The sequence below is a fragment of the Delphinus delphis genome, chromosome 6 (genome assembly GCF_949987515.2).
Source record: "Delphinus delphis chromosome 6, mDelDel1.2, whole genome shotgun sequence".
Taxonomy (NCBI): domain Eukaryota; kingdom Metazoa; phylum Chordata; class Mammalia; order Artiodactyla; family Delphinidae; genus Delphinus; species Delphinus delphis.
In genome coordinates, this window is record NC_082688.1 from 28,516,237 (window position 1) to 28,532,200 (window position 15,964).

The 15,964-nt window shown below is 34.4% G+C and overlaps 1 protein-coding gene across 1 annotated transcript in view; it reads right to left on the reverse strand.

Moving 5' to 3' along the window:
- Nucleotides 1-3,392: 3,392 nt before the first annotated feature.
- SMC2 (structural maintenance of chromosomes 2) overlaps nucleotides 3,393-15,964 on the reverse strand; it is a 55,409-nt gene continuing 42,837 nt past the window's right edge. The window contains exons 22-25 of the mRNA XM_060014407.1: nucleotides 15,172-15,288; nucleotides 11,877-12,037; nucleotides 8,643-8,790; nucleotides 3,393-7,750 (exon numbers count right to left, since the gene is read on the reverse strand). Coding sequence (XP_059870390.1) covers nucleotides 7,592-7,750; nucleotides 8,643-8,790; nucleotides 11,877-12,037; nucleotides 15,172-15,288 — 585 coding nt within the window. The 3' untranslated portion in view covers nucleotides 3,393-7,591. The remainder of the gene's footprint in view (nucleotides 7,751-8,642; nucleotides 8,791-11,876; nucleotides 12,038-15,171; nucleotides 15,289-15,964) is intronic.

Here is a 15,964-nt window from a genome sequence, read left to right on the forward strand (position 1 = left end):
TGATTCATTACAAGATTCACATTAACATGCTGCTCTTCAGAGTCTCGCTCTAAGCATTAACTGTTTCACCTTTACCTGCATAATTAGATGTTATTGAGCTAAACTTTGTTTTTGTGGTTTGTATTTTTTGTTATTTTACAGTTTTATGAGAATGGAAGGCAAAAGGAGTTCATTTCGAAGTTATACATATTTAAGTAAATCTTGTGTGTAAAGGTTTTTTTCCTTTAAATACTTTTTACATTTTAAAATAATATTTTAGAAACAGTTGTGTAGTTGAAAGATCATGAACCTTGGCGTCAGACATATTCAAATTCTGATTTTGCTGCACCTTAACTGAGGAGGTAAAGTAACTTCTCTTAGCCTCTGTTTTCTCATCTATGAGAATGATCACAGCAACTTTGTTGTTAAAGTCACGTAACAGGTGAAACTACATGCAATGTATGCTTGTCTTCTTCCTTTCTTTCTCTCTTTATCCTGAATCTACATTTTGCCTTCTCACGTTTTCAATAGCAACCCACCAGGGAAGAGCGTAGGCCGTGGACTGGCAGCACAGTGCAGTTTTGGTTCATGTAGCCCTGGTGGAAATTACTTGAGAGAGGGAGTGGAAGATAAAGCTAATGTATTGGAGTTATTTATAAAAGTAAATTATTCATGCTCTTTCTGGTCCCCAAAAGCAGGGGTAGTCAGGGTATGTTTAACACCTGCCTCCTTATGCTGAGCTGGAAGCACTCTCAGGATAAAAGTATTTTTTAGATTTTTCTTTTTCTTTTCTTCAAATTAACATCTGCTGTGGATTTTTAATCCTAAGTAATTAACAATGAAGCAAACTTCTATACCTAAGTTACTAAGGGATTTAAAATTATGTCTTGGATTAAAGTTGATGTGAAATAAAAACCTTTCAACTTTGGAATACAATAGTTTAGACAATTTATATACTTTTCACACCTACAAAAATATCAGTAGAATAGGAAATAACAGATAATAACATATAAAAGGGCTGATACCATCAATTCTTTTAATTCTCTGGAGGAAAAAATCTCTAGCATGAAATCCTGGCTTATAAAATTTTACTGCGACACTTCATTTTGCAAGCATGGTTACGTGACAAAATCCTACTAGTAACTTTTCAGAGTGAATATGGGTTCATCTATCTCATTCTAGTTAGTTTGATAATCCATACAGTGTGGTAATGGTCTATTCCATCTTTAACTTTTATGATTCCTTATACTCATTTACTAAGCAAATAATCTTTGAGATCAAGGCACTACTAGGTTACGAGCTCTAAAGAGATGCACTCAGCAGTTTATAATCTACTAGAAGAACTAAGATGTGTTCAGTTACTACAACTTTGGACTATTTTTTGATGCCATTTGAAGAGGATGGGAATAGAGAAGTATCCATAGAAGTGGCGACTTTTGAGCAGAATCTTGTGGGTACACTGTCGGTAGGATGGTACAGAGTAACTTCCACGTGGAGAGAAGAGCATGCGCAAAAACGTAGAGATAGAGAAGAAAGCTGTGTTCAGGAGGGGCAACTGTTGCAGATTGGGTGGGGTAGGGCTCCTTCATAAAGACAGTTTAAGATAGGCTGTGATTAGAGGGCTTAGAATGCCAAAATGTCTAAATAGGGCAGAAGTGTGCACTAGGACCAATATGCAGAATGGAGCAAGAGTGAGCCTTGAGATTTAAAAGAACTTTAGATGCTTAATGACCATCAGGTAACAGAGCTCATCCTAGAACCCGGGTAAGTGGTAAAGGATAATATGTGAAGCCTCAGGCCATTGAAGAAAACTCTGGTCCTTAACTGGTGGCAAGAAAAGGGACCGTTTATGCCTACCATTCTGTCATACCTTTAGGGATTAGTAGCCATACTATCTCACTAAACCCTTAGGACTAATCTGCAATCTTTGTTCTCTGCAATGGATTTAAATATATCACTCCTTGCTCCCACCCATGCATGACATGTGACATAAGAATCTCACCTATGCAAAATAATGTGAATGTTCTCTCAGCTCCAGGTACAAAGCAAGGAGTATACCTAACTTACAGTTTGTTATACCATAATGGCTAGGAGTATGGCTCTTCAGCTAGACAGTCTGAGTTTAAATCCTGCCTCCACCCCTTTCTACTTATACAACTTATTCAAGTTTCCTGTCTAGAGTTGAGAATAAATACATAGTTGGGAAGGGGAGGAGTATTAGATAATGTAGATATTCTTTCTTTATACTAACAACAAAATGCAACAAGTGACAGCTTCTTAAGCCAGTTGCTATGTGGAATCTGAAACTGTATCAAAAGTTCTCCTACCAGGCTTCCCTGGTGGCGCAGTGGTTGAGAGTCCGCCTGCCGATGCAGGGGACACAGGTTCGTGCCCGGTCCGGGAAGATCCCACATGCCGCGGAGCAGCTAGGCCCGTGAGCCACGGCCGCTGAGCCTGCGCATCCGGATCCTCTGCTCCGCAACGGGAGAGGCCACAACAGTGAGAGGCCCGCGTGGCGCAAAAAAAAAAAAAAAAAAAAGTTCCCCTACCTTCTAACACTAGAATCACTGGTCTTTCCTGTAATTAGAATGGCTATTTTACCCATCCACGATTTTGTAACGTCACACATTGGTCACTGGAAAATACCATTCACTGAGTTATGCAGATCTTCAAAATGTTAACACATTTCATAATATCTAAAACAAATCCCATGTGTTAATATTACTACCAGTGTTATCAGAAAAGTCTTCAGTATTGAGAAGACGTCAAGTCCACAATGAGGAATACAAGGTTGCCAAAATTCTAATTTTCATTTGAGAGCTACAATTTTATTATTTGCAACAAAAATGTCAGGTTCTTATGACAGGCTCTCTTTGTTCATTTTTGACAAATGTCTACCAAATACCATAGACTTAATAACTATAGTTTGTCTTAGTCTATCTGTTCAAGTACAAATGGAATTCCATGAAAAGGGTTACTTCAGCCCCCAACTGAAATAACTGCATTTCTGAAAAAAAAACATGTTTTGATATGTGCTTTATACATAATTCTCATTTTATCACTCACATTATTGAAGACATGTGCTCCAGATGTTGAGATGTAACTTTTACAGCTTCATTAAATATACTCAAGTGAAACTGCCATTTTTAAAAAATTCAAATAAATGGCAGTGAAGAATGCAATCAGTACTACTTGTACAGTGTGTGGCACTGCCTTGATTTATGCCAAGTGACAGCAGTTTTACCTACCATTGCTTTTGCACCATTCATGCAAATATCCAATGTTAGTTATAAGTTCTTTATACATCTTGTACTCAATTCTGTCAACTCTGTACACTGAAAATAATTTTTCCTAGTCTGTGGTCTTTTTGTTATCTTTTGAAGAGATTTTCAATTCAATTTTAATGTTCCATTTGTCTTTTTTTTTTTTATAGTTTGTTTTTTGTCCTAGGAAATCTTTGCCTAATCTAAGGCCACCAAAATGGTCTTCTAGAAGTGTTTTAACTACTTTTGGGTCTATGACTCATTTTTAGTTACTCTTCCTGTATGTTTCTTTTTCCAAATAAATATGTCAGTACCATCTTTTGAAAAACTTGAAAATGGCTTAACTTTTATAGATGTTGTTAGATTTGGCTTGCTAATATTTTCAGGATTTTTGTTCCTATGTTCATGAGGACCACTGTCCTGTTATTTTCTTGTTTTGTAATGTCTTTGTCAAGTTCTAGTATCAGACAACACTGGCGTCATAAAATAAGTTGGAAGTATTCCCTCCCCCTCTACTTTCTGAAAAACTTTGTATAATTATGCTTGGTGTTATTTCTTCGTTGAATGGAAAAATTTATAAGAGGAACTAAATGGGATTGGAGTTTTCTTTGTGGGAAGATATTTCATAATAATTTCAGTTGTATTCATAGATGTGAGGCTATTCAGGTTTTGTCTCTTCTTGTGTCAGTTTTGGTGAGTTTTATTTTCCTAATTGTTCTATCTTGTCTTAAGTTGTCAAATTTACTGGCATAAAAATGGTCATAATTTTGCATCCTTTTAAGTAAGGTAAGATCCACAGTGTCAACTCTTCCTTCATTCCTGGTATTTGTGATTTGTAATTTCTCTGGTTTACCTGATTGGTCTAATTAGAGATCTACTGATTTTGTTGCTCTTTTGAGAAACAGATGTTGGTTTCATTGATTTTCTCCATTGTTCTTCTGTCTTATACATTGTTGATTTTTACACTTTATTATTTCTATTTATTTAATTTGGGTTTATTCTTATCTAGAAAAAAGATTAAGAGAACTTTAGACCACTGAATTTGTATCTTTTTAAATTTTCTAATAGAAGTTCTTAAATCTATCATTTTCTAACAATTTTTTTAAAAATTGAAATGATACAAAGTATGAGCCCTGACCATAACAAAATTAAACTAGAAATCAGTAAAATAAAGCTCCCTGGAAAATCTCTAAATATTTGGATATTAAGAAAAACACTCCAAAAAAAATTCAATAGTCAAAATGTAAATTAGAAAATCTTTGAAGACAATATAATTGACAAATCTCCAGCAAGACTGACAAAGATAAAAAGAGAAAAGACACAAATTACCATTACCAGGAATAAAACAAGGGATATCAATTTAGAATTTGTAGACATCAGAAGGATAATGAGGAAATGCCATAACCTCTATACACTAATTTGATAGTTTAGATGAAACAATTCCTAAAAAATACAAGTCACCCAATATGAAATAGATAATTTAAATAGCCCAATAACTATTAAAGAAACTGTACTCATTTTACCACCCCCCTCCCCAATCTCTAGGCCCAGATGGTTTCGCAGGAAAATTCTACAAAATAAAGAATTCACACCAATTCTATACAACCCTCCAGAAAACAAAAGAGGAAACATTTCCAAATTCATTTTATAAAGCTAGTATTACCCTGAAACCAAAAAGTAGAAGAAAAAAAAACCAAAAAAACCCTAGAGAACAATGCCCCTCATGAATATTCACAAAAATCATGATCAAACTATTAGCAAACAGAATCCAGCAACAGCTAAAAAGAAATATACATCATGACCTAGTGGGGTTTATTCCAAGGATACAAGGCTTGTTTAATATTCAAAAATTAAGCAATGTAAATTTATAACATTAACAGGTGTAAAGAAGTCATCTGGTCATATCAATGCAGAAAAAGCATTTGAGAAAATTCAACACCCATCCATGACAAAATTATGATCAAACTTGGAATAGAAGGGAACTTCTTTAACTTGATAAAGAGTATCTACCAAAGGCCTAGAGCTAACATTATATCCAGTGGTGAAAGATTGAATGCTCCTAATTTGGGGGAAAAGGCAAATATGCCAGCTCTCATCACTCTTATTTGCAAATGACATGACTGTGGGAGTATTGGCCTGTTAGATTACTCCACCATATGGAAGAGGGATTCTCAAGTCTTTGCTTTTGCATTTGCTGTTAGCATACGTGAAATACCAAAACAAAAATACAAGGAATCCTTTCTTCAAATGTTGGTGGTTCTTCCTAAAGATAATTTTCACATGTTGTGCATACTAGTCATCCAGACCTCTTTTAAATTTACTATGTACAATAAATGCAGATGTTTGAGCTGTCAGAGAGGTAGTGTATAATAGGTTCTGGAGACCAACTACTAAGATTTGTATCTTGGCTCTGCTATTCACTACCTGTATGAACACTGTGGGCAAGTTTCTTAACTTCTCTGCTCAATTCAATTTCGTCAGTTATATAGTGCTGATGACAACAGTTACTTACCTCACTGGATTATTACTAGGATTACTAGGATTAAGTGTGAAAAGGTGTGCAAATGAAAATAGTGTCTGATGTATAGAAAAAGCTCAATAAATATTACTCATATTATTGCAGATGTTTGAAACAAATGTTCCCATTCCCCTTAATGTGTTCCCTCTAATCAAAGAATAATGACATTACAAAAATTTAATGTTTGGGGATTTCCATTAGAAAGCAAACAAACAAATAGAAAATTTGTTAGCAGAGGAAACAAAATTAGTACATATGCAAAATATTCAATCCCACAAGTTACTTATAAAATGATAATTCAAATAGCAATTAAATATTTTATAACTAGTAAATTAGAAATATTAAAATTAACAGCCAGGTCTGACTAGGTTTTAGTCAACAGGCATACTGTATTGGTGACAGTGTGAACTGATGTAATTCTTTTTGGCAAATGATTTGCAAAACATATATTTGAAAAGAAGTATACTTACGTCTGTTGCATGTGACACTGGACTTCCTGTAACTCAGCATTTTCAGCTTTGTCTCCTTCTCCTCCCACAGTGGACAGAACTAATTCCATATTCAGTCTTTCCAATGTGCCCCACAGTATCAGTTACCTGGGTGTTATCTGACATGCTCAGATATGATATGAGGATGAAGGATGAGAAGTATTAAACCCAGGCCAAGAAGTATGAGCGTACATTAGGAAAAGGATACCACAAAGGAACTGAGACTCAAGTATTAAGAAATGTGGGGCCAAAATAACAAACCCAAGGTCAGACTAGATCGTGTCAGAACTTTCAAGATTTGGAGTTCAGAACACATGGTTCTAGGGACATATTAAGAGATACTAAGAACCATATATAGTATTCTTACAGTGTTTATTAGTGCCATCTTTTGAAATCTTAAAGGAAATTCATGGTTTTAAGCTTGAAAGCAGAGGACACTAAGAAATATAATAATCATCAAATTTTGAGTCCTTTTGGTAGAACAGATGGATCTATTTATTTATATATATTGGCTCCTATATTCTCACTCACCAAGATTGTTATTGACTGGATTATGAAAAGGCTGACAAAACTCTTTGAAAATATTAGGAGACTTCAGATAAACTTGCAACAGAGAGCAGCATGCAACATACCTTTCTCCCAAGCTTTTATTAAAATACTCATAAAGATTTTTAAAAAGACAAGACTGCACAGACCAATTACTAAGCATACAGAAACATGATATTCAAACGTCATTAAAATGACAGAAATCTTTTAAGATCTGCTTCCCATCTGAGTCTAAATCAAGGATCTGGCATTGTCCTCAAGGAACTAACCACAAATAACTCAGTGCATGCCTAATAGCTTTCTTTGTGTTCCCTTTGTTGGTCCAGCTACTTGCTTTATAATTCTTCCTTACCTGAATGACATTATTAGCAATAGAAAACACACAAATATTACCGTAGGAATTAGCTAATTATTAAAAGCTGATTATCAGCTATATTTATCCTATAATTTAATTTCATCTGTTTCTTTGTAGTTTTGCTTTTACATACAAAACATACCACCAAATATGTATCTCTGGCTTCCTAATATATAAAAGACTTGTGTAAGAAAAAACATTTGATGACATACATAAAATCACAATCACAGTAATTGGACCACAGTTTACACTAATTCAGAACAGAGGAATTTATGCTCATTTATAAGTGATTATATAAAGGAAGAGAAAATGGGTTAGGTAACAAAATGATTAAATTTTTTATATGAAAAAATTACATGAATCCCAAGTTCTTAAAAAGTTTATGTTTAAAAAACAAGTCAAGGTGAAAGAATAAATTTGTACTTTTAACTTCCGTATGTGATCATTTGGGTCCTTTTGCCTTGGATTTGGTTTCCTTTGGAACTTTTCCATTTTGACACTGAGTAAATCTGGCTACTGTAGAAACACCATCCACAAACTTGGTTTTGAAAAGGACGTTTGCATTGTTGAACATACCTTCCTTTAGGGACACCACAATGAACTTAAGGGAGAAAGAAAAACAGCATAAAGTACTTTTTGCAGTATCCTTGAAGAAGTTCACTCTTTTTATACTGAGGTTAAGAATCATTTGGCGATACTTTGTTATTGCTTTAAATGCTTGGCTCCATGCATATGCACATCCTCAAATGCAAGTAACAAATAGTTATTATTAGGCACCTCAATGAATTCTTTCCATATGCAGTTTTAGGAGTCTCTTAATTTTACTCTGAATACTTCATTACCCAAGTTACTATCTTCTGCTGGTTGGCTGCTTGTTGCTATCTTCTCCAGTTAGTATCACTGTCTTGTTGCTAGCTCTAAATGCCACTGTTAGCTGCTAAAAAAACTGCCACAATAAATACACAGTCTATGATAACTACGGTAAGTGAAGCCCCCCAGAATTGTTCAATGCATTATCTATATAATCATATTTAGTAGCCTTAGTTCCTGCAGCAACAGTTCAATAAAAACAAACTGTTTTTTAGCTTCAAGGGTTTTTTAAATCACTTTCTAGGAGGAATGAAGAGTACCCCATCAAGTGCCACATGATTTTCTGATATATTTTTCAGGTGTATCCTTGAAACAGTCTTGTTTTGATTGTGTATCTTCTGGCAGCTAGCTAGAGAAAATAATTACCCTAAAAAATTCCAAATTACAAAAAAATTAGATTCTCCCTCATGTTACAACCTATAATTTATAATTCCAGGCTCTTTTCTTTAATAAGAGATAAAACCCTCTTTTCTTCTATACCCATTTGAATAGAAATATATTTAAAGAGATACATAACACCTTAGTATTCCTCAATCCTGAATATCTTATTTATACTGACCATTACTAAAAAGTAGTTTTAGAAAACAAACTAGAACTATTCTGAGACTTTTTTTGGTTCTTACCTGAGAATGTGTGAAATGAGTACGTAGCATCTGTCCAATATTCTGAGTATGAGAAAGATCCAAGGCTGCATCTACCTCATCCAGGATGTAAATTGGGGCAGGTTTGAAGAGGAGCATGGACAGTATTAATGACAAAGCCACTAAAGACCTAAGAAAAGAAGGCCGAAAGAAAAGCTGTCAGAACTTGATTTTACCACTTTTTACCAAAGCACTGAAGCAAATCTGCTGTCCTGTTACTATTATGAATAGTGCCAATTTGGCTGAAAGATAGAGAAAAAAGAATCTTAAGTTTCAAACTTGAAAACTTTTGTTTCATTAAAATGTTTTTTACTTTAGCTTTCCATTTTTCCCTCTCTTCAACAAGTTTTATTTTGAATAAAACAGGTATATGTTCTTCTTTCCTGTCAGATAATTAGGATGTTATATTTGGCACCTAACCTTAAGAAAAGATCATATTAGTGTTAATAGTTTTCTCTTTCTCTCCCTAAAACTCTTTTTCAGTTCTTTTCTATATCCCCTTTAACTACAGCTGTTTTTGTTCTAGTCTGGAATGAAGAAATATAACAATTCTTATATTTTTCTTAAATATTTCATTAAAAAGCCTTGTTTATTGTAATACAAATGTTTAGAATTATTTAAAAATAGTATTAAAATTACAGTAACATCTGTAGCACACTTAATTCTGTAACTTCAAATATCTCCTGACATGCAGCACTGGAGTAAATAGTCTAATGCTTACTGTATTCCAATAGGGTATTTATTAAGAAACATGTAAGTGGGGAAAAAAAATTGTGTGTATAAGTAGAGGGGTCTAGGAAGGTGAAACCAAAATTTCTAGCAAAGGAAATGAATGAAACAGTACAATAAAAACCAAACAAATTGATCTTTACTGCTATAGAGGGTAGCGAGGGTAGCTGAGGTCACTCAAGAAACCTAAAATTACTTTTCAGTGTCTTTCTCTGTACCAAATATTTAAGGCACTGAGCTTAAAAACAATTCATCAACACTTAAACTACTATGCTGGATTATGGTATAATCCATAATAATCCGAAAATAAGTTTATATCATCTTAATTATGGAAATAATTTTTAGGTTCCAGTAAGAAAATAAGCATACATTCTCTGTTTTCCTCAAAAAATTTTCTAGGACTTTGGCAAAAACAATTAAAGATGCTGTGATCTAAACTGTGGAATTCAACTTTGATTGACAGGCAGCAGAAGCTGTCTTTTTTGACTTAAAATATTTTGGAATTTTATCAGTAATGAAAAATAAAGAGTGGACTTCTATTCATAAAAATGACAAAAGATTTCATAAGAGAAATTAACAGGTCTTAGTATTTTCTACATCCATAAGAGAAGAGTTACATGATGGCATAGAGCACATGAGAACAATTCAAGAACTGTGGACTGTACATCCTGCAGGGGAAAAAATACAAAATTAATAAACATCTTCAATTATATTGATATTCACAATTTTCTCTCAGGAGGTTTTAATTATTTGGCTCTCTGCAATTAAGAAGTTAGGCCAAATGACCTTCTAAGTTTCTCTCGATATACTGATTGTCTAAATCACTGCATAACACAAGGCTGGGAGAAACTTCCCTGAAGCCCAGAACATGCTATTTCCAGTACTCTTCTTTCATTTATGTAGATCCAAGTTTCCATTTGGTATCATTTTCCTTTCACCAGAGAACTTCCTTTAACTTGTACAGTTCTGCTGGAATCAAATTCTTCCACCTTTTGTTTTTCTGAAAAAATATATTGCCTTCAATATGAAGAATATTTCTACTAGATACAGAATTCTAGGTTGACACATTTTTCTTTTAGCGCTTTATAGATGTTGTTCCAGACTTCTGGCTTGCATAGGTTTTTGTTTTGTTTTTTTTTAACATCTTTATTGGAGTATAATTGCTCTACAATGGTGTGTTAGTTTCTGCTTTATAATGGCTTGCATAGTTTTTAACAAGAAGGCTAAAGTCATTCTTCTTTGTTCCTTGGCACTTAATATGCCTTTTTACCTCTGACTGCTTTTAAGATTTTTCTCCTAATCACTGGTTTTCAGCAACTTTATATGACATGCCTTGCTGTGTTACTGTATGCGCAGGAAGCGAGTGTACGCTTTTATCTTCCCTGGGGTTCACAGAAATCAAGTATGTGGGTTTACAGAAGTCATCAAATCTGGAAAATCTGGGTCCATTATTTTTTTTGTTTTTTTCTGTTTTCCTCTCCCTTTGAAACTCCAATTACATGTATGTTAGATCTCTCAATATTGTCCCACAGGTCACTGAAGCTCTTTTTGTTTTTACAGTTTCGTGTTTCTAAGCTTGACTTGAATAGATTCTATTGATATGTCTTCAAATTGAGTCATCTTTCTTTTATTCTGTCGAATCTGTTGTTAATCTTATGCAGTAAACTCTTCCTTTCAGGTATATTTTTTATCTCTAGAAGTTCCACTGGATTCTTCGTTGATAGCTTCTATGTCTCTCATCACATTCTTTTTTTCTTGTAAATAGTTAATGTAACTCTTTAACCTCCTTGTCTGCTAGTTTCATCACCTGTCATTTCTGGGTCTGTTTTTCCTCTAGGTTATGAATCATATTTTCTCAATTTCTGTCTAGAATCATATTTTCTCGATTTCTGTCTAGTAATTTTTATTAGATGCTGAACACTGTGATTATGTTGTTTACAGTCTCAACGTTGTTGTCTGTCTTTAAAGCATGTTGGGCCTGCAATGAACCTTTGCTAAGGGGTGTCTAAAATAGCCTTCACTTTAGGGGTAGTGCAAATGTAATGCTAATGTGTAGCTCTCTGGGGCTTCCCCAAATTCTAATCTGTTTCCTTCATTTTTTAGTCAGACTACTGGACTTTGTGTGGGTTTCCCTCCCTGCATCTGCAGTCAAAAAATTGCTCCTAGGGAGAAAGCTAGGGTAAACAGTGGACTCAGCATTTTTGTTTCATTTCTCTCAGGTATCTCCTGGGTTATCCATTTTCCAATGTCTGAAAGTAATTGTTTCTCATGTATTTTGTCTAGTTTTCTAGTTGCTAATCCTTATTTCTACTTTGTTGCCTACTATGTTAATCAAATGTCCTAACTAAAATTTGTAGTCTCACATATTAGGCTCCTTAAATTCTACATGCAAAGATAGCAAAGCAAATCTGAAATAAAATTGGGAGGCAATGAGATGTTGGACTATAATAAAGTAAGAGGATTATTGCAAAGGGATTACTCACTCACCTCTGACCACCACTAAGTTCAGTTAGGTTTTCTTTCCAAGTATTTCCTAAGGCAACCTTAAACTCCAGACCATCCAATACATTTTGCCCTTCTGGTGGTGCAAGCATAGCATTAGCACCGGGCAAAAGAGTGGAAAAAATAGATCCAAAGTCCTTGTTCACCTGGATAAAAAAAAGATTAAAATATCAGAGAAGGTTTTCCAAGAAGAATCAAATGATGTGTATATATGCAAACCAGCAGGAGCATTTTGTTGTCTGTTACCCTAGCTCTGAGGTTGGCAAGTTATGGTCCATGTGGCAAATCTGGCCATGCCCATTCACTTATGTATTGTCTATGGCTGCCAGCAATATAGTCTAGTGGTTGCAACACAGACTACATGGCTCTGAAATACTTATCTGTCCCTTTACAGAAAGAGTTTACTGAGCTTTGCTCTAACTTCCAGGGGAAACTAGAGGCTATACCTCTAACTCTACCATGAAGTTTTGATACAACAAAAGGCCATGGTTGCCAGAATCCTCAGAGACACACAACTGGATAATATAGGAGATTGAACTTTCAGCTGGAGAAGAAAAACAAAAACTCTTTTTGGCATAAAATGTTCTCTTAAAAAATGTGTTTTCTGTTGACTGGTAATGGTAAGGCCTGTGGTTATCAGCTAACTTTAAGAAGCCTAAGATCAGGGTGAAGTCTAGGAGAAAAAGAGGCATGAAATCAAACCAGATCTGTTAAAGGTGTTCAGTGGTTCTTTTCTATGCTTCTTCTCAAAGCCAAAGAAGTTAAGGTATCAAGGGACAGGAACAGGATTGAGCCCCAAAAGAAAAAGGCTAAAGAAGCTATTTGGCCTATTTCCATAAAGGCTCAGCAGAAGATTACACAGAGATTTAGGACCAATATTCTAGACTGTAACTGAGTAATTTTTGTGCATACACACTTGATCAATGCCTTGAGAATTCAGCCATCTGTCTTCAAAGACATGACTAAGAATCTTAGAGAGTTCAGCAGACAAAATTGAGAATGTATACATGCATGCACACATGTGCACACACACACGAGGATTTGACATCCATGTTCTCTAGGGAAATCTCCACCTTCAAGTATAAAATTCAAGTGCAAATACACTTTTTATGAATATTTGTAGTAATAAGGAAATCTCCTAGACATAAACAGTCTCCTAAATATAAATTTACTAAGGAACACATATCTTAAGAACAACTGTACACATGCTAATATCCTACACAGAGAAAGTAGATTCTAGTTTTATCTGGGATAGATTTCCAGAGCTAGGCAAGGTTCATCACAATGAGGAGAGGACTGCTGTCTTTTCTAGGAGAATGACAGAAGATAGCATTGTATTTATAAACACCTTTTCTTTTAAAAAATTTTTTGACCAGGCAGGAGAGAGGCAGCTCAAAACTAAGACTACTAAATGCTACTAAATCCCAAAGATGACCATGGATCCTGGATCCCATGTGGAAATTCCTCCAAAAGGGAAAAGACAAACTTTCAGTTAATGGGTAGAGAAGAATATAGATAGGGAATAAACTGAATTTTGAAATTCCAATAAGGCTAGAAGGAAACAAAAAAGCAAAAAACACAACCAGTGCCTAAAATACTCTGGCTTTGTCAATCAACTATACTTGAAGCCATAAGGAAATAATGTAATGCTGATAATAATAGTACCTACTTCATTAGTTTACTTTGAGAATTAAGTGGGAAAATTAATAGTATAGTGCCTGACATATATCATAAGCACTCAATAAATTTACTTGCTTTGGGAGAACTTTAGAGACTGGGGAAAAATCAGTTTAAAAGATAAATTTGTACTCACACTAAATCCAGGAACCATGGGGAAAACAAAAGACAGAATCTCTCAGATCTAGTGTTAAATCCACATATTGTGCAAGAATAATGGGGCCAACTTTTTGCAAGCATTTTTAAAAAGACAAATACTACAGGGAGACTGAACACTGAAAATAAGTTGTAGAGCAGGAAAAACAATGCAATTGAAAGACACAATTGTTCTGCCATTACCAAAAATAAAGTTCCTGAAGAATTAAAAAGAGAAAAAGAGGTAAGGTGCCAGTTAAATCCCCGAGGCCCAGGCCTGTTAAAGTACCAAACAGCATAGTAACTATGGAATCTTTTGAGGAGGGGTCTTTTTCTATGGTAGGTATAGGAAAACTTCACAGAAGAGGCTAAGGAATTATCCTAAAGGAGATAAATCTATGCAGCCAGGGAAGTAGAAATCATAGTAAAGAACCTTGAAATCTGCCAAAGTTGTCATAAAACGAAACAAAAATGGTAACTGGGATTCTGTTGCATAGGAATCCTGGAAATGAATACTGAACTTCCTTGTTTATTACCCAGTTCTACTTCTTAAAAAGCAACAAAAGGCAATTTTAACTTTAGTTCTAATTAGGAAAAGAGAATTCCACTTTTTCTACCTTTTGACTGTTATGATATTAGGCTATTTCACCTTTCTAAGCTTGTTTCCTCATTTGTAAAATAGAGATAATAATTATCAAAGTTACGGAATTAAGATAATTCATGTAAAATGACAGAACTGCTCTTAACTATAATATAATTATATAAAATTAGTATTACTTTATAATTATGTAATTATTAATCTAACATGTATAAAAATCCTTTGCTAAAAATCTAAGAATGCCTAATACTTATGAATTCTGAAATGCAATTAATTTATAAGTGGTTAGGAATACACAGTCTTGCTATAGAAACATTCTTAGAACTAGTATTTGACCTCTGTGAGTCTGGGCAAGAGAAACTGAAGAGCTAAGAACTGAAGAAGTCCTTTGGAGAGGTTTTCCAACAGTTAGAGAGAGCTTCCCCAATGTGAAACAGATAATGCTTCCAGTTTTAAGCAGAGGATGAGTGGGACTATAGCAGATATTTGGAAGATACCTTAGATACTGTCCAATATTAGAACCTATGATCTCATAAGAAGGAAAGAGGGTAAACAGTAACCCAGACCCGGCAAACGATGTAAGAAGGAAACATGTAGAAATCTAGAAAATTAGAAATTTAATATAGCTTAGGAACCAGAGAAGTAGACTATGAGAGCATGATGGAATGACACAACTTATCTTTGCAAATCAGTAGTAAAGTCCAGAAGGACAAAATGCTTTAAAAAGCCTACAAGGTTTTAATTAAGGTCTGAGCTGTGCCTCAAACAAAAATTAGCTATTTCAAATTCATCTTAGAGTACAACCCTATTAACTTTATCTTTCATCCTTTCCTCATACAGAATAAATTATACAATTTTTGGTTCAAATACCTTTTGCCAAGCAATATTTAGGGCTTGGTTTTTCTTCTGGTCAAGGTCTTCTATAGTTGCAAGGATTTTGGATTTGTCATTTTCTACAATTCTCTTCTTCTTCATCAAGTCATTATACTAGTAAGATAAAAGGCATACTTAATTGGGAAAACAACATTTTCTTTATATTCTAGAATTCAGTCAAGAATAAAGAGATTTCATTATTCTTATATGCAATATATACAACTCCTATTTACCAAAAAGATATACTACATTGAATTATAATGTAAGCCAAATTAACGAAAGTAAATATATCATCTATATGTAAAATCCAATTACTATAACTGAGAATTTATAGGACAAGCTGTTGAAATATTTTGACTCCACTAGTATTCCCTTATCTTCCTAGCAGCCAAGGCAAAAAGGAAAATTTGTCATATGTAAACTCAAAAGTAGCCCTGCATGCTTAAGAAGCAAGGTCAGTCTTAGCAGTGACACAAATAAAATTTTAATTCTTCACCATGGTGTATAAAGTCCTACATAAATTGGATCTTATTTATCTCTGAATTTCTGGCATCACACTCCTCCCCAGGCTTCAGCCATATGGTCACTTTTTTTCAGTTTCGTGAACATAATAAGCTCACTGTAGCTTTATGGACCCTGCATTGTTCTTCCTCTATTTCTAACATAACAGGTGCCTCAAGTTTCCACTCAAACATCACATCTTCAAAGTAGCCTTCCCTGGTTAAGGTAGAAATTTACTGGAAAAAATTTTGAGGGAGGCAACAGAGGGAGAATAAACCATGAGCAGCAG